General features: G+C 50.4%; 1 protein-coding gene across 2 annotated transcripts in view; it reads right to left on the reverse strand.

The window, feature by feature from the left end:
• Positions 1–19,737, reverse strand: part of KDM5B (lysine demethylase 5B) — an 877,335-nt gene that overhangs the window by 224,363 nt on the left and 633,235 nt on the right. For both annotated transcript variants that reach the window (XM_078644101.1, XM_078644102.1), the window contains one exon: positions 538–717. In XM_078644101.1, coding sequence (XP_078500227.1) covers positions 538–717 — 180 coding nt within the window. The remainder of the gene's footprint in view (positions 1–537; positions 718–19,737) is intronic.

Below are 19,737 nucleotides of genomic sequence, written 5' to 3' on the forward strand. Positions count from 1 at the left end.
TTTTTTTAATTTGTTTACCGCTATTTTAGAGATGTTTAATCTATGAACAACATTTCCTATATACATTATATTTTTTTATATTGTGACTATCTGACGAGGTCTATATCAATAAAATTTCCTTTGAAGTAATACATGCAGTGTTAGAGGACCTGGCATACAGGAATGTGTCAGGTCATGTTTTCATTTTTGTCTGCATCAAAACATGCAGCCTACGATAGTAGCCCTGTATAAGTTTGGTGACGGGTCCCTGACGGTGACAATTCGTGCTTCAGCACTTGGGGGACACTCGTTTGTACCCAAGGTCTTAGGCACCAGGGGTACCATTAAATAGGGCCTTCTAGAGGGTGCTAAAGTCATTGCCAATCAGGGGAACCATTGTACTGTTTTGGGAAAGAGATTTGGTACTGGTGCCCTGGTTAACAGGAACCCAGTGCACTTCTAGTCAAAATCACATGTACCAGGCAAAAAGTGGGGGTGACCATGTCAAAATGGAGTACTTTCCTACAACTAATGCATAGAAAGATTTAAATGACTCACCTCCAGGAGAGAGAAGTTTAAGTCCGGAGTCAGGAATGTACTGGATGCACTCTCTTTCCAACCTTGGACCTCTGACACTAGGGACTCCAATCGTGGTAATGAATCCAAATGCACTGGGATACTATGACCTCTTGACACTAGTTCCACCAGGTTGTCAAGCACTGGCACACGTCCGCTAGCCTAGACACAAAATTATCAGTCACTAATCCAGATTCAAAGAAGCAAAACTACGTTCACTGCAAGCGGGCATAAGTCAATGGTCAAGAATATTTCCTCACTACTACAGATTTTCATTTAGGTCATACATTTAAAGTGACAAAATAGAAATCGAAATATTTTTGTACAAAAATGAAAATCTAAATTTTAAGGACTACCATTATAAAGTAGAAAACGTATTCCAATATGTTGTACCTGAAAAATGTACTTCAATCTGTTACACCTCTACACCATAACATTTCCTAGGTTTCTTCACAACTTCGGACACTTTGTAAGAGTATGAGTATAGCAGGTTTAAAAAATATTTAACACATTTACTGAATTCCAAATAACAAATACCAGGAGTAATCATGCATGCTTGCAAATCTCAGCAATGGCATTTCATTTAAACCATAAGGCTGTCTCTCGCATATCAGTTTGTGCTAGATCATTCCCAGCTTTCACATTTCTTTCATTTACTGCTGAATTTGGCTCACCAGTCGATATTGTACATGCACCTTCTCGGAGAAAAGACGGTCTGCTTATGGCAAGCTAACCAGGTGTAAGACTCATAATTTCCCACTTCTGCTTTTTAGGAACCAGACTTTTCAACTTTTGGGGTAGCAGTGCCAGAGTTTACATCAAGTCTGAGGCAGGTGTTTAGCAAGAGTGGTTACTGACCGCCATACCAGGCTATGTGGACTGAGAAGTGAGGACATGTATTCTAATCAGGCTGAGGCCTTTTCACCCGGGCCTCTGTGAGAATGAGGATTATCAGTTGGGGTGGTTGGGAGACATCACCAAGTAATAATGTCACTGTTCTGTATCAAGTCCAGTTAGGTTTCTTAAAATTAAATCCTACCTCAGTCCTGGGTAACCAGGACACACAGCAATCGGGCTAAACTCAAAGGAATAAGGGTGCAGCATTCATTAGTACAAACACAGTTACGTTGAAAACACAAAACAATAAATATCCCACTCCAATTTATAAAAAATAGCAATATAATTATCAATTTAATGAGCAAATAGACACCAAAAGCAAAAATCGGATTGGGGAAAGAGAAATATAATTTTTGGGAGTTGTCTAGCACCAAAAAGTGCAAAGCGGGAACCACAGGTCATTGGTCGTGCTAGAACAGGCCAAAGTGAAAAGCTATGGTAAACTGCGATCGGCTACAGGCACCAGGTTTGGCCTTTTGAAAAGTTTACCTTTGGAGGAACTCTTTCGTTGGCGGGGCAGGTTGCCGGCTAGATCTGATTGAGGGCTTGATAATGTGTGTGTGGGTGGGGGTGGGGGTGATTGGGGAGGGGGGAGAGGGGAGAGGGCTGGGGGGAGGAATCAGACCTATGGGCACTCCTCGGTCTCCAACCTCCAGGCCCTGGGCACCCTTTGTACAAGTAAGTTAGGTTCATGGACCTTAAATCTCATTAGCCGAAGTTTGTGTCTTTTAAAATGAGTCTGATGAGCTCAAAAACACGCTATTTTGTGGATGTTTCTATGAGAAATTGTTATTTCATACTGCTCAGTATGTATTGGAGGCACCCACTTAGACGACGTGAGAAGGTTAATGCATGGGAATCTATGAAAAAATCTATGTTGGAGAAGGAAAGGATTCTTACCTGTAATCCAAGTTCTTCTTCAAGGGCATCTCCACTGAACTCATAAGCACTGGATAGTCCTGCCAAATATCCCAGAACACTTATAATATAAAAATATTCTTGTTTGCGGTTGACTGCTAATTCTTCTCTACAAGAGACAATGAATAAATGAGACTCAAAATGTATCTATGTCTGCTGTGCCTGGTCTGGTTCTGCTCGCCCTGGTCCGGTTCTGCTCGCCCTGGTCCGGTTCCGCTCACCCTGGCCCAGGTCTCCCTTCTCTGAAGCTGCTCGCCCTGACTCAGGTCTCCCTCCTCTGAAGCTGCTCGCCCTGACCCAGGTCTCCTTTCTTGAACTGCTCTCCCTGACCAGGTCTCCCTCCTCTGGAGCTGCTCTCCCTGACCAGGTCTCCCTCCTCTGGAGCTGCTCTCCCTGACCAGGTCTCCCTCCTCTGGAGCTGCTCTCCCTGACCCAGGTCTCCCTCCTCTGGAGCTGCTCTCCCTGACCCAGGTCTCCCTCCTCTGGAGCTGCTCTCCCTGACCCAGGTCTCCCTCCTCTGGAGCTGCTCTCCCTGACCCAGGTCTCCCTCCTCTGGAGCTGCTCCCCCTGGTCTGCCGGAGCTGCTCTCCCTGACCTAGGTCTCCCTCTGGAGTTGTTTTCCGTGGTCTCCCTTTGGAGTTGCTCTCCGTGGTCTCCCTCTCCTGGAGCGGTCTCCTTCACCCGGTTCCAGTGTGTGAAGGACCCAGACCTGTGGGGCCACCAGCTGTGCCCTGCTGCCCAGCTCTGTGCCCTGCTGCCAGCTCTGTGTACCCTGCTGTCTCCCTAGAAGCTCTGCTCAGTGCGTAACTACCACTGGTGCAGCAGGTGCAGTGGCATCGGGGCCCTGACAATGGCTGTATTTTACAACCATACAATCAGCCAACGGGGCATTTTCTTTGCTTGCGCCATGGCCACGGCTCCCCTGATACCCCACTGACCCTGCTACGTCCCAGCTGGGTACAGATGCCCCCGAACAGACACCGCTGCCCCAGATAGGTCGCCCCCCTCAGCCGCCACACGGCCCCCCTGTGCCGCTGTCCCGCTGAGTCCTCGCCTGGCTGCCCCCGATTGCTGCCGTCCATCTCCTCTGCCTTGGACTGCTTTTTTTTCTCCTTTTCCTTTTGTGCCAACTGTTTTCTTTCCTTTTTGCCACTGTTACTGTTTTTTCTGCCTCTTATTGTGCTTCTTTCCACTGTCGCCAGTGCCCTGTGCCCTCCCCCCACCCCTCCCTTAGGCGCTTCCGCCGTTGCCTCCCTGCGGCCCCGCCCCCTGGTGCCTCATTCGCCACCCAGCTGCTCCTCCCTCCCATAGCCCCTCATATGGAGGCCGCGCAGCGGGCGTGCCGCTGGCGCACCAAAGGCAAGCCCATCTGCGCCCGTCCACGCCTGGACCGCGCTCAGCGCCAGAACCCCTGGACCCCATAGCCGCCACAACACCAGACTGCACTACGACTCCAGCACCCTCCACGCACTCAACCCTGGACGAGATCACTCCTGCTACTGGGCCACCCCGAAGCGCACCCAAGGGCCCTTTACCTGCCGGTACTGCAGCTTCACCAGGACCCGGCCCGCCAAACCATCAACCAGAGAACCCAATCACCTCCGATGCATCTTCCTAAAACACCCGCTCCGCTCGCAAGCACGCCATCGAACTCTGGGACCTCCTAGACTCTAACACCCCCGACATCGCCTTCCTGACGGAGACCTGGCTGAACGCCACCTCAGCATCAGACATCGCCATAGCCATCCCAGAAGGCTACAAGAACTCCCGCAGAGACCAGACCAACGGAGTGGGCGGGGAAATCGCCATCATCCACAAGGATACCCTCAGAGTCTCGACCAACACAGACGACACCCTCACCACCGCCGAGCACATGCACTTCCAGATCCACACCGACCCCAACACCACTCTCAGAGGAATACTCGTCTATAGACCACCCGGACCACAACCACAGTTCAGCGACTCCATCGCCGACCTCATCAGCACCCATGCCCTCGCCTCCACAGACTACATCCTCCTCGGGGACTTGAACTTCCACCTCGAGAACAACACCGACGCCAACTCCACCGCCCTGATCGACAACCTCGGACTCAAACAGCTCGTGACGACACCCACACAGGCTGCTGGACACACACTGGACCCCATCTTCTCCGCAAGTCCCCAAGTCTCCTTCAACCACACCACCGAACCCCACTGGACAGACCACAGATGCGTCCACTTCACCTTCAGGAAACCCACCACACACCACCGCACCCAACAGAGGCCACGCCGCTGCTGGGGCAAGTAGGCCGAGGACCAACTGACCACCACCCTCGCCCTGGGACCACCCGCCGACCCCACTGACCGACACCGCCGCCATCAACCTCAAACAGTGGATCAACGACTGCGCCGACACCCTCGCCCCACTCAAGACCTCCGCCACCAATCATACCAACAAGAAAGCTGCATGGTTCACCGAAGACCTCCAGACCTCCAAGCGCACCGGTCGGAAGCTGGAGAAGATCTGGCTACCCGACTGAACACCAGACAGCTACACAGCCCACAAGAACGCCACCCGCAGACACCACCAACTCATCAGGACCGCCTTCAAGGACCGCCTAGACAACAACGCACACAACAGCAAAGAGCTCTTCAACATTGTGAAAGAACTCCCCAACCCCAGCTCCAACACCAATCCATCATCACAAGACCTGTGCAACTCACTGGCCACCTTCTTTCACCGCAAGATCACAGACACCCACGACAGCTTCAACACCGCTACCCCCACATCCACCGCCGAGACCACCACCCCTGCGACCACCACCCGCATCAGTCGCCCGACCGCCTGGTCCAACGTCAGCGACGAAGACACCATCAAGACCATGAACTCCATCCACTCTGGATCCCCATCTGACCCATGCCCTCACCACGTTTTCAACAAAGCCAGCACAGCCATCGCACCCCATCTCCGGAAAACAATCAAAGTCTCCTTTGAAACAGCAACCTTCCCAGAGAGCTGGAAACACGCAGAGATCAGCACCCTACTGAAGAAACCCAAGGCAGACCCAACGACATCAAGAACTTCCGGCCCATCTCCCTGCTCCCTTTCCCGGTGAAAGTCACGGAGAAGATAGTCAACTGACAGCTGACCCGCTACCTCGAAGACAACAACATCCTAGACCCATCTCAATCCGGCTTCCGCAGCAACCACAGCACCGAGACTGCCCTCATCGCCGTCACCGACGACATCAGGATCCTTATGGACAAAGGAGAAACGGCCGCCCTCATCCTTCTGGGCCTATCAGCAGCCTTCGACACGTTCTGCCACCGCACCCTAACAGCACTCCTCCATGACGCTGGCCTTCAGAAGACTTCTCAAGGCCTGGCTTTTCGACCAGTAGCAGCCCCCCCCCCCACCCCCTCCCAGCGCCTTGAGACCCTCACGGGTATGTAGCGCGCTTTACAAATGAAAATGATTGATTGAAGAGGACATCTTAACTTATGATGCAGCAGGCAACATGCATTTCAAATGACAGTATGCAACAGACCATGTTGTAGGTGACGTGACATGACATCGGTCAACGATACAGCAACAGATGGTTCTGTAGTCAACAGGGTCTTCTCTGACAACCCAAATCTACGATGTAGACTGTTGCTTTAGCTTGTTTGCACCATCTTATGGTAAGGGCTGCAACTCTTGAATGTAAAGATGACACAGCATATCTAGATGTGTTTGTAGGCATAGTGGATGGACCGAATTGTGCCAACCATGATGAGGCAGCCATCAGTGAAGATACGAAAGAGCACAACATAGCTTCTCGTAACTGTCTAGGATGTGGGAATTCGCAATTGGGGGGCGGCGAGGGAAAGTGAGGGGAATTGAAGCACTGTGCATTTTATTTTTCAAACCAACCATAGAGCAGACACTTTCTGGTTGGTGATCAAGTGGTTGGAGTCCCGGCCTGGCATAAAAAGTGCAGCGGGCGCACATCAGAGAAGAAGCAGCGCTGTGAGGGTTTGGTGAAAAGTTGCACATATGAGGCGGTGATTTTTATGTTTTCTTAAAATAATCAAAAAATCGGCAGGGCTTTGAGCATGCAATGGAGGCACCGCTGGCGTGCTGAAGGCACGCCTAAGGCAAACCCATCCACGACCAACCGGGGCCAGGGACCCTGCAACTCTAACCTCCCACCGGCAAATATATTCCAGGGACTTCCTACTTAAAGCTAGAGGGACAACAAGTGCTAACTGTAGTCACTCAATGAATGTGTCTAGTTCAGACAGTGCTCTTAAGTATTGCTCCTATAGGTTTCATTTTGATCCTGCAAGTAGCGTATTCCAAGCACCTAAATCTCGACAAAATGTGTTTCTCCTCAACTGCAGGGTCATTCCAGGTCATAAGCTGGACATCCGTTCTCTACTAGAAGATTACAAACCGGATTTAGTTTTCCTCAGGAAACATGGCTTCATGAGGAATCCGGACCGGATGTATTTCAGGCTGATCCCCAGCCAAAAACTCGTTCAACTGTAGAATTGATCCCCTCACTCATTTTCTGAAAGTGTTGTGTTTTCTTTATCTTTTTACCATACTAGCACAGTGTCGGGAGCTTAGTATATCGCCTCCCAGGCCCAGCTAGTCATTTATTCAATCAACCCCAATGTTCTAGCGAGTTTGGCCATAAAATATACTCCATTTAATGTCATGGGAGATTTAAATCTACACTGAATGATTCTACAGACCCCCAAGCTTCTTGCTTTATGCACAATCTAGCTGCCCTACAATTACAGCAAAGGGCTCAGGGCTCCACCCACATAGGGGGTAATTTGTTGGATTTGGTATTTACCAACAATTCCCGGCTGTTTGCTCCCATTAAGAGTACAGCCATGTTTGATCGACAATAGTCCGAGTTAAACCAGGAAAGCTGGAAGTGTTCACTGAATCAATCTTTACCCTGGGTGGGCCTTGATCCACTGGATAATCAAGATAAGATCACACACAGGCTGACCCAGTCCTTAGATCATAATATCACCAAGCAGACAAGAAAAAGAAAATCGAACAATGAGTCTGCCCCATGGTATTTCCCCTCACCTCAGAACTTTAAAGAAAAATTGTGGCAGAACAGGAATGGAGGAAAGATTGTGCAGAACCCAAAAAAAGCTAAATATAGGGAGAAAGTTAGTTCATCACTCTGAAATCCGCACTGCCCAGGCGTCTTTTCGAAATAAGGATAGCAATACCCCTAGAGAAATATTTTAAATTACTAAAATGTTGCTAGACCATTCTTCCAGCACACCTCTTTCTATCAACTGAAATATGCATGGTCTTTGCTTCCTTCTTTAATTAAAAAATGTTGGTTATTTTCCAATCTTTTGAAAAGGACTGTAGAAGCACTAACTCTATTACTAACCTTAATAGCGGAAATAGTTGTTCATCCATCCTGTCCCAATTCCCTCCCATTACACTAGAGGAGCAGACAGCTCTTTTCAGTAAGATAGAATTAGGCTCTCCCCTTGATCCAGCTTGCCCCAGGATCATTGCTCAAGAACAGGAAACTATCCTCCCTATAGTGCTCAAACTGAACCAACCTGTCGGAAACTGGGTCTGTTCCCAAGTCTTGGAAATGTGCGATGGGTGCCTGCCTGGAAAACTTCCGCCTTATTTCGCTTTTACCAGCTTTTTAGTAAGGTGGCTGAAAAATATATCGACAGGTGTCTGACTTTCTGGAGGCCAACTCTTGCTTGATCAAACACAGACTGGCTTCTGCCCTAGTTATAGTACAGTGACTGCCCTTTTACTAGTGGTGGAAGAGGCTGAAACGATATTAGATTCTGGGGCATGGTCTCCATCATCCTTTTGGGCCTTAGTGAGTCCTTCAACACAGTCTACCGTTCTATACTTTTGCACAGGGTTGGTAAAGCTAGTGTTACAGGTAAAAGTCTTGGACTGGGTTTGTTCTTTTCTAAATGAGAAAACATTCTGAGTCTTTGACAAGGGCTGCACTTTACATATCTTGCCTGTCACTTGTGGGGTCCCGCAGGGGTCCACCCTCAGCCCAACATCTCTCTTCAGCCACTGGCGGATACTGCAGCTCCTATTTGGAGGTTCATAGTCTCCTACGCGGATGAACACCCGGCTGGTGCTTTCACTTACACCTGGTTACGACTCACCCCCAGTTCATTTGGGAACATAACATATGTATTTTGTAAAGCACATGTTCACTTGTAGACATTTGGGCGCTGAATAATGAATATGCTACTTACCAGTATGCATCTGTTCTTGGCATGTAGGGCTGCTAACATTCATATCTTATGCATAGATCGCCGCCTAGTGTTGGGTCCGGATGATTGCACATTGTTGTCCTGGAAGAGTCTTCGAAGTATCACGAGATAGGTGGCTCCTCCCCTGGACTACAGTGCGCATGGGCATCGACTCCATCCCCAGATTGTTTTTAGCCATTGTGGCAGAGATGGAGTGAAACAGTGTAAAGGATGTCCATGCTAATGATGAATATAGAGAGAGTATCTGCAGCCGCTACGGGCACCGGGGAGGAGGGCGGGCGATATGAATGTTAGCAGCACTACATGCCAAGAACAGATGCATACTGGTAAGTAGCATATTCAGTTCGAGGCATGTGGGCTGCTAAATTCATATCTTATGCATAGAATACATAGCAGTCCCTCCATTAACGGCGGTTGCCCGTGCCAGCTGCAGAAGCTTGAAAAAGTGTTTTGAGAACAGCCTGTCCTACAGCTGCTTGCTGTTTTGAATGCACATCCACACAGTAATGTTTGGTAAATGTGTGTGGCGTAGACCATGTGGCTGCTCTACAAATGTCTTCTAAGGGAATGTTCCCCAGGAAAGCCATGGAGGCCCCCAATTTGCGTGTGGAGTGCGCCCTTGGGGGTATTGTTAAAGTGAGTTTAGCCTTTTGATAACAGATTTGAATGCACTTAACAATCCATCTGGCTATTCCTGCTTTGGAAATGGGGTTGCCCTTGTGCTGTGCTGAGAAGGCAACAAAAAGTTGTTGTGTCTTTCTAAATTGTTGTGTTCTGTCAATGTAGTACATTAACGCCCTCCGAACGTCTAATGTATGAAGCATTCTTTCGGCCACTGTTTGTGGGTTTTGGAAGAATGCAGGCAGGTCAATAGTTTGGTTGAGATGAAACTGTGACACCACTTTAGGAAGGAATTTGGGGTTAGTGCGGAGCACCACCCTGTTGGAATGTATTTGTATGAATGGCTCTTGGATTGTGAGCGCCTGCAGCTCACTTACACGTCTGAGCGATGTGATAGCAATGAGAAAAGCCACTTTCCAAGTGAGAAACTGAATCTCGCAGGAGTGCAGTGGCTCGAAAGGTGGGCCCATCAGCCTAGTAAGGACCACATTGAGGTTCCACACTGGGGCTGGTGGTGTTCTTGGAGGAATGACTCGCTTCAGTCCTTCTAGGAAGGCTTTGATGGCAGGCACCCTGAAAACAGAGAGGTGTTGCCTATTCTGGAGATAAGCCGCTATGGCGGATAAATGTATCCGAATGGAAGCATACGCTAGATTGCATTTGTAAAGATGTAACAAATAGCAGATGATGTTAGGAATGGATGCATCTAGCGGGTTGATCTCGTTGTCTGCACAGTACATGACAAACCGCTTCCATTTAGCTGCATAGCAAGCTCGGGTAGTGGGCTTACGTGCCTCCCGGATGATGTCCATGCATTCCGGAGGCAGGTTGAGGTAGCCAAATTCTAAGACTTCAGGAGCCAGATCGCCAGATTGAGCTGTTGCGGATCTGGATGCTGAATGTCGCCATGGTTCTGCGTCAAGAGCCGGGATGTGAGATGCAGCCTTTGATGAGGCACCACGGAAAGTTCTAGAAACGTGGTGTACCATGGTTGGCGTGCCCATGTTGGAGCAACCAGGATGAGAGTCATCGAGTGTTGCTTTAGCTTTCTTGCCACCAGCGGAATGAGAGGCGCTGGGGGAAAAGCGTACGCAAATTTGCCTGACCAGTTCATCCATATCGCATTCCCCTGCGATTCCGGGTGAGGGAACCTGGCGGCAAAGCTTTGGCATTTTGCGTTTTCCTTTGTGGCAAAGAGGTCTATCTGTGGATGACCCCACTGCTGGAAGTACGGGTGGAGTACTGATGGATGTATCTCCCACTCATGCATTTGATGGCTGTACCTGCTGAGCAGATCCGCCATCTGATTGTCCTTGCCCGGGAGGTGTTCCGCCATGAGGAAGATGTTCCTCTGAATGGCCCACTTCCACATGCTCTGAGCCAGATGAGACAGCTGTGGCGAGTGAGTACCTCCCTGTTTCTGGATGTAGTACATGGCTGTCATGTTGTCCGTTCGGATCAACACGACCTTGTTGCACAGATGTACTCTGAAGGACTTGAGTGCCATGAAGATCGCCATCAATTCTAGGTAGTTGATGTGCAACTTCTGTTGCTGTGTGGACCACAGTCCCTGCACCGTGTAGTGGAGCACGTGAGCTCCCCATCCTTGGAGATGCGTCCGCAGTTAGGATTATCTGTGGCACTGGCTCCTGGAACGGTCGGCCCTTGCAAAGGTTGTGTGGATTCCACCAATGCAGAGAGTTGTATGCCCGACCGGTCACCAACACTAGGTCTGTTAGCTGTCCCCGAGCCTGTGTCCACTGATTTGCTAAGCATTCTTGGAGCGGGCGCATGTGCAACCTCGCGTGCGGGACTATGAAGATGCAGGAGGCCATCATGCCTATCAACTGCATGAACACTCTCGCTGGGAGGGAGTGTTGCGGTCTGAATTTTTGGCACAGCGACCGAATGCTGTCGATTCTGACTGGGTTTGGCTGAGCCATAGCAGTTAGGGTGTTTATTGTCGCGCCCAGATACTGCCGCACATGGGCTGGTTGAAGGTGCGACTTCGGGTAGTTTAGCGAGAACCCCAGGCTGTGAAGGAGTTGAATAGTGTGGGACATGTCCACGGCGCACTGTTCCGACTTTGCTTGAACAAGCCAGTCGTCTAGGTACGGGTAGACATGTATGTTCTGTCTCCTGAGGTGCGCCGCCACTGTCGCCAGACACTTTGTAAACACTCTGGGGGCAGTAGTCACCCCGAAGGGTAGTACTTTGAACTGATAGTGCCTGTGTAGAATGGTAAACCTGAGGTATTTTCTGTGGGATGGGTGGAGTGGTATGTGGAAATAAGCATCCTTGAGGTCCAAGGTTGCTAGGAAGTCCCCTTGATTGAGCAGGGGAAGGATTTGTTGCAGTGTCAGCATGTGAAAGTGTTCTGACAGTATGTATATGTTGAGGGGGCGTAGATCCAGAATAGGTCTGAGGGATCCGTCCTTCTTTGGGATGAGGAAGTACAGGGAATAGACCCCCGTGCCTTCCTCTTCCACCGGCACGAGCTCGATTGCGCCTTTTTGCAGCATCACTAGTACTTCCTGCTGCAATAAGTGCAAGTGCTCTGCCGACATAGGACGTTGTCTTGGGGGAATGTTGGGAGGAGTGGATGTCAACTCCAAACAGTAACCGTACTGGATAAGTTTTCTCACCCACCTGTCCGTGGTGATGGACGTCCAGACTGGCAGGAACTGCTTGAGTCTCCCCCCGACCGGTGTTGTATGGTCGGGGGGCAGTGACAGAGAGTCACTGTTTGTTGGCGGCAGAGGAACAGGAGTTGTTGTTTCCTCTGCCCTTGGCACTGTTACCTCTGTAACCCCCTCTACCCTGCCTGGGGTACGAGGATTGTGCACCACCCTTTGCGTATTGTGTTTGTTGACCCAATTGTCCTCTGGTAACACCACGTGCTCCTGAGCGATGAAAAGTGTGTCCCCTGAATTGTTGAGACTGAAGCGCCCCCATGGACTTAGCAGTCTCGTTGTCTTTTTTAATTTTTTCAAGGGTGGTGTCTACATCTGGACCAAACAGGGTGTCCGGATTGACGGGCTGGTTGAGGATTGTAGTTTGGATGTCAGGCTTAAATCCAGATATGCGAAGCCAAGCCTGTCGCCTCAACATGACGCTAGTGTTAATCCCCCTAGCCGCTGTATCTGCCACATCAAGTGCACACTTTATGGCAGCGTTGGAGATAAGCTTTCCCTTTTGTATGAGCATTTCGGCTGCTTCTTTAAACTCATCAGGTAGGTGTTGAAGGAGCTGTTCTAGGGTGTCGTAATGCGCCCTATCGTATCGTGCCAATAGTGCCTGAGTGTTTGCGATACGCCATACATTGGCAGCCTGTGCTGCCACCCTCTTGCCCGATGCCTCAAGCACTTTCGACTCCTTGTCTGGGGGAGGAGCTTCACCCGTTGTTTGGGAGTTTGCCCTCTTGCGGGCATTGGCGACCACCAACGAGTCTAGGGGCAACTGTCCTCGAATATATGCAGGATCTCCAGGTGCTGGCCTGTATTTTTTTTCGATACGTGGGTTCACCACCCTCGCCCTGGTAGGTTCCTTAAAGATCTCCGGGGCATGTTTAAGGACACCTTTAAGCATAGGAAGTATTTTAACCGTTCTCTCTGAGACGGAGAAAGTGTCAAATAAAAAGTCTTCCTCTACCGGGTCAGCATGCATGTCCACATTATGATTTGCTGCTGCCCGTTCTAGTAAAGCATTAAATGCAGCAGAATCCTCCGTTGGAGATGTACGTGTCCCAAAGCCTTGTGGATCTTGTACCACCTGATGTCCACTTTGGTCCCCAGTGTCGCCATATGAGTCCTGCTGAACATCAGGGTCATTGCCAACTGGGAAATTGTATTGGTCTTGCTGGTCATCATCATCCCCACCTGATTGGTTGGGGGAAGGTGAGGGACTCCGTCTCGGTGGTGGCAGAATAGGCTCAACTAGTGAAGGAATGTCTTGTGCTGGCCTCTTCTTCTTCAGTGGAATAACATATGATTCCAGTGGTTGGGAAGTGATTTTCCTCTTATAAAGGGTCAATTTCCCTGTGTGGGCATCGATACAATGCTCAGATTGCTCTTCAGAGCCAAGACATGGGTCCGAGAGGCTCTTTGGCGTGGACGCATCCCATGGTTTTGGCACCGACGTGGTTGCGAAGGCCTTTGGGGCCACCTTCGGTGGCAGAGTGTAAAGGAGCTTGCTGGAGGACTTTTGTGGAGCCGATGGCGTGGAAGCCGTGGACGACAAAGTCTTTTCCTTTAGACGTGTAAGGGAGTCAGTAAGCTGCTGTGTAAAGGAGGTAGCGGCCTTTGGAACCGACGGCCGATCTTCGGTGGCGTCGGTGTTGCTTGGTGTCGACGGTATTGGCGTCGAGGAATCTTCTGCCGCAATGCGTCGGTGCTCTGTTGAAGGCTTTGGCGCCGATGCAGCAGATCCCGCATCCTTGTGCCGATGCGTTGAGCCAGCTTCCTTTGGGTCGTTGCCCTTTGTCGACTTTGGTTCGGCCGTGCGTTTACCGGACGGTGCCTTTCCAGCGTCCGAAGGCGTCTCAAGAGGTTTAGGCGTCCGCGCCGGAGCAACCGTGGTCGGCGCCTGATGGACGGCCTTCTTGGAGGAGGTTTCTTTGAGCACCTTCTGCGGCGCGGTCGATTCAATAGCCTTCTTCGACTTTTGTGGGCCGGAGGTCGACGGAGTCGATGATGGAGCAGGCTTTGAATGTGTTTGTAGGACGTCGGCCATCTTAGGTTTGGTCGAGTCCGTAGGTTTCAGTTTCGGTTTCGACTGGACGTCGGCCATCTTAGGTTTGGTCGAGTCCGTAGGTTTCGGTTTCGTTTTCGACTGGACGTCAGCCATCTTGTGTCCCGTAGGTGCCGAAGGTTTCGCTTTCGGTTTCGATACGGGCAATGGCGGCTCCGCATGAGTGTCCGTGGCCGGGCCCGAAGGCGGGGCCGGGGATAGCGGTGTTTGGTCGTGGGTAAGGCCGAGTGGCGATCCCGTGACCTGAGCCTCAATAACGTAGACCTCGGGGCATAGCTCCTCCTCTGAGCTATCTTCCACGGCCCCATAAACTTCTTCGTCGTCCCCTACCTCCTCGACGTATTCAAGGTCTTGGGCCTGTCCTTCGATGTATTCCTCTGGATCGGCCTGGACGTCCGTCGACGGTGGCGAAATCTGGAGATGATGGCTATCGCCTTCCTCCTCGGGGTCGTCGAATATGTTGTCGGGTGCCGGGGTCGCTCGCTGGGCCTCAAGGCGCACCGCGCGCCGAAGCTTGAGCGTCTTCTTGGACCTGAACTTGGAGCAGGCCATGCAGTTTTCCTCGTTGTGGTCCGGCGAAAGGCATTTATTACAGACCGGATGCACATCGATGTGTGGATATTTGGATCCACAGACGGGGCAGAACTTGAACGGGCTCCGCTCCATGAATAAGTTCGTCGGGTCTTGCTGCGACGAGAAGGCCTCGATGGCCGAGGAGTTACTTGACTCCGTAGATGTCCGGCTCAGAGAGTTGGACGCCGCTCGAGACCGTACGCAAACAATACCGACGCAGGTAACGAAGGCCTTTTGGCCTTAAGATGAAAGTTTATCGGTTCCGACACGGAGACGTCGAAACCACATCCGAACCCAATGGCGGAAAAAAACAATCTGGGGATGGAGTCGATGCCCATTCGCACTGTAGTCCAGGGGAGGAGCCACCTATCTCGTGATACTTCGAAGACTCTTCCAGGACAACAATGTGCAATCATCCGGACCCAACACTAGGCGGCGATCTATGCATAAGATATGAATTTAGCAGCCCACATGCCTCGAACCAGATGATTATTGTTATTAAAGGTATTAATTTTATCGAGCTCAGATGGATGAAAGGCTGAGTGGAATCGCCGGGATTTTACCTTGTGACTATGAGGTCGAACACAGGACCCTGCACTGGATGCATTAGTCCACTTGAGCCAGCATATCCGGCATGCTGGGAACAAATAGCCAGCTGGATGAATCAATCCAGTCTTAAGCTCAATGGAGCCAAAACTGAATTAATGATACTTGGCAATACATCCCCCGTCCAATAAGATCTGGCGTGGCCAGCTCGCTTGGGTCTCCTCCGACTAATAAGCAAACTATAAAAAGTCTAGGCATGTGGTTTGATGATTCCTTGATGATGGCAGCCCGCACAGGCCATTTAAACATCAGCCGGCTGCTTAGGTCTGATGTGGATGATGCACAAGATTTTGCTGCTGGTCCCTCAGACTGCAAGGCATGTAGTAGTCCAGGCATTAATCCTTTCCAGCCTGGACTATGGGTTATATTTATTTTCTAGAACCAAGCAAGCCTAGCACAGGTAAGTGTAAATAGTACTTTTCAAGGCAGGTTGAACTACACAAGGAAGCTTAATGAAAAATGACTTTGTTACAGGTTTGTAAATACTTTGAAATTACTGTTAAATTACTTTTGATTACTTTTCAGATTACTTTTTCAACTCAAGTGTGATATGCCTAGATATCACATTGGGACATTTCCTAGAAAAAAGGTAAGTAAAAGCAGTTTTTAGATATTTGCAGTTTTTCAAGTTCTCAGACAAAACCAACTTCACACTTAGGGCTGCATTGACTGCTTTCTTGTGAAAATTGTTCTATGGGAGGAAATTAGGTTATCAGTTTCAAGGTAAGTACTTGGGTTTGGGAGCTGGTTTAATGGGGTTAGACCCAGGGTTCCCCCAGGGTCTAGGATGCACTCTCCTAGCACCCTCAGCAGCACTACGGCAGCAGAGAGCAGAGGCCCAATGTTATCCAATGGGGGATAGGGGGCCTCCGGTTTGTGGCTGCTCATGAGCAAGCTTCAAGGTTGTGGGAGCAAAGCTCCTGGTGTTAGGCTCAGGGCAAAGGGGGATCAGAGTTCGCACCCAAAGAACAAGTTACTTACCTTCGGTAACGCTTTTTCTGGTAGATACAGTATCTGCCTGTGTATTCCTCACCTTGTGAATATCCCCCTTGCGTCAGCAACATTCGGAAATTCTTTTGTAGCTTCGCGCAGACATGGACGACGTTATAGAGGCACGGCATCGTACGCGACTCCGCTGACGTCACCGACACTACAATAGGCCCACGCCGGCGTGAGGACATCAGTTCCGCCCTTTTTTCCGTGCCTTCGAGGCACATGGACGGACCAATGACAGTAGACATATACACAGTATACGCAGTACAAATATCAAGGTAACACACACACAGGGTGAAGCAAATGCAATAAAACATTTGAAATAAACAACTCCTTGACAATAAATTAAATACATTACAGTAACTCTGGTATAGAAGAGTGGACAACGGGGAGGCGGGTGGGTCAGTGAGGAATCCACAGGCAGATACTGTATCTACCAGAAAAAGCGTTACCGAAGGTAAGTAACTTGTTCTTCTGATAGATACATCTGCCAGTGGATTCCTCACCTTGTGAATAGAGTCCCACAGCAGTCCCCACTCCCGGAGGAGGGTGTCCACTCCTCTACACCAGAAAATCCTGGAGGACAGAGCGCGCAAAGTGGCCGTCCCTCCTCACCTCAGTGTCCAAGCAATAATGCTTTGCGAAAGTGTGGAGGGAGGCCCAAGTTGCCGCTCTACAAATGTCCTCAACCGGCACACCTCTTGAAAGTGCAGAAGTCGAAGACTTAGCTCTAGTAGAGTGAGTTCTTATACCCTCTGGAGGATCCTTACCGGCCAAAGAGTAGCAGATCTTTATACAGAGTGTGAGAAGTTGGCCTGATGTGCAGTGTTCACTATTCTAGTGATCACTATATATCAGTCCAAACAACCCTTATTGATGATTGGTTGTAAGTCAACCTTATAGACCAGCTATCCTAGTAGCATGGATACGAGCAGTCTAAGGCTAAGACTCTAGAGAGCGTGTTAAGCCAGCTGTTTTACCATCACATTACCCCTTGAACACCCAGTGAAAGGACACCACACAAGTTGTTATGAAAATAAACAGTGTATTTATTTATAACAAGACTACCCTGGCTCTTTATGAGACAGGGAGCTAAGCACACAACAAAACTCTTATAAAAATACTTCAAGTCGCACAATTTACACAAATGCCCGAGGGGCACGAAAAACCATATACTCTAAAAGTGGAATGCGAATTACTAGCAGGTAAGTAACGATTCTCAGAGGCTTTAGAAACGCTAGGCCTACAATACTGAACACTCAGGTTCGGAGCAGGAGGCCTAGGGACACCACGTGCAGAGTGGGAACTCTCACGCGCAAGGCGGGAAAAAGCCTATGGAAGCTAGTATTCACAAAGTTAGTGTTCTCGGGCGAACCCGACTAGGTAGGTCAAAAACGAAAGTGGATCTGGACCCTTGGATAGTGAGGCTATGCTGGGGCACCGAAATGCCGAAGTTACCTAGCCCAGGGGCTGCAGCTGCATAGGTCTGAAAAGACGTCGGGATTCTTCATTGACGAACCAGGAGCCTGAAGGAAAGGAGTTGCTGGCAGGCGACCAGTGGAGATTGTTCGAGTGATCCAAGCCTGGATCGAAGATGGATGACACCTGAAAGCAGAGGGGACCAAGTTCGTGACTACTAGCCAGTAGTCAGGTGGCACCAGGAGGGCACCGGATGGTAGTCACCTCGACTAGGTGAGTGGGCGACGCTGTGCTCTGCAGTCTCACGGACCAGGAGGCGTTGTCGGCGACCAGGATGGAGGTACGAGCTGTCCCACGATGGATGATGCTGTCGACGTCGCTGGACCCAGGATTGGGGCAACAAGTCTTGGCAAATTCAAGCCCACGCGGTGGACCTAAAATGGCGTCTGGAGTGGACCAGGAGGGTCCGGGGTGCTCCTCTTCTGGAAGGGAGCAAGGGCCAGTCTGGAGCAACCAGACCAGCAGCAGTGATGTCGTCGGGCGTCGTTAAGAAGGCCACAAGCCAGCGGGCTAGTAGCCAAACAACGCGGTGAGCAGTCGCAAGCAGAAGGGCCCCACGCAGATCGTGGAGATGCTGGGAGGCTGAACTTCGGTGCTGGGGCTGCTCAGGGTCGGGGCTTCTCGGACCCCAAAGCACTCACCAGAGGATCCCTCGGCGGTCGTGCTGGAAAGAAGTCGTGCAGTCTTGAAGATGGCCGGTCCCTCGAGGTCTCGTCACACCCGCGGTTCTCAGCTTTGCTGTAGAGGTGGGTAGAGGTCAGAGGTGCCAGGGAAGCCGGTTCTCGTCGAGCTGGGCAGTCAGATTCCGGAGGAAGGACTTGCAGCAGACCGCAGTGTTCTTAAGGTGGTGCCTGCGGATGCAGGGTGACTACTCCTTAGTCACAAGGGAGAATCTTGAAGAAGAAATCTTGATGTCCTTTCGTAGAAAGTCGTGTCTTGATTCCAAAGATGATCTAATTTGGAAGGGGGCCTGCTCCTACCTTTATCTGGGAAAAGGGGGCTGGCACGCGACTAAGTCCTGCCCTATGGGTGGGACCAGGAGGGGGGTGGTTACACCCCCTTCCTTGGCGGGCTTTTCCCCAGCTCAGGGTCTGGAGTGTCCCTGGAACTGGTTCAAGCCGGCCTATGCACAGTGAGCACCGGGGTGCCACTTGCAGTCACCTTCCTCTGTAGCCCTGCCTACCTAGAATACACAAAACCCTGTCTGGGACGGTGCTGGCACCGCCCCTGGCAGGAAACCCTTTGTCCTTGCCTCCTGCTCTGGGAGGACTCCCAGCAGCAGGAGGGCAGACTTGTGTCTCGGTGGCAGCATCCATTTTGTGGAGCTAAGGCTCTGCTTGACTTTAACCGGGGTTAAAGGTTACATACATGTCGTGTCCCTCTAGAAGGGTGGAATGCTAACCCCGTCGCCAGAATTGGCGAGGGGTTAGTATTCCAATTCGTATGACACCTTACTCGACATGTTTTGATAAAGCGATACCAGAGTTGGCATATAACCGCGAGGATTATAATGCACTTAAGAGTATATGGTATGCGATATCATGGAAACGGCTAAGGGATAGATCCCGAAAGCTGCAGACAGGCTCAGCTCATGCCAGAGCACTATCTCACACGATTCCAAGCACTCTGCCTTCAGGATTGTTAAGGCCTGCCATATGAGTGACTGATAGGAGGTCTGTGTGTCCATTTTAGGGTTAGATATAGGTATACTATATCTAAAGCAAAGGGTGAGTACACCACCTTGCCCCAGCTGTCGTGCAGCCAGTTGTGTCAGTTTAGTTAGTCAGTCCAGGGGTGGCACAATACATGCTTCAGCCCCTGGGAGACTTCTGGGTGCACCTCAGCCCTGGGTACAGGGACTTAGAGAGGGCCCAGTGCCAATTCAGTACCTGAGTACAATTTGGATAGAGAGAACAGCTAGGCTGTGGGTCTGATTAGCAGGCCCACAGCCAGGGAAAGTCGTAAACCAGTGCAGCAAAAAGCAAAAATCTGGGTGATCATAGGATTGCAGACCCTACTCTCCTACACAGAGGATGATCCATCTTGAAAGAGTCCTTTTATGTACCTCTCTTCCTTTCTTGCAGCCAG

Source organism: Lissotriton helveticus, chromosome 5_1, assembly GCF_964261635.1.
Source record: "Lissotriton helveticus chromosome 5_1, aLisHel1.1, whole genome shotgun sequence".
Taxonomy (NCBI): Eukaryota; Metazoa; Chordata; class Amphibia; order Caudata; family Salamandridae; genus Lissotriton; species Lissotriton helveticus.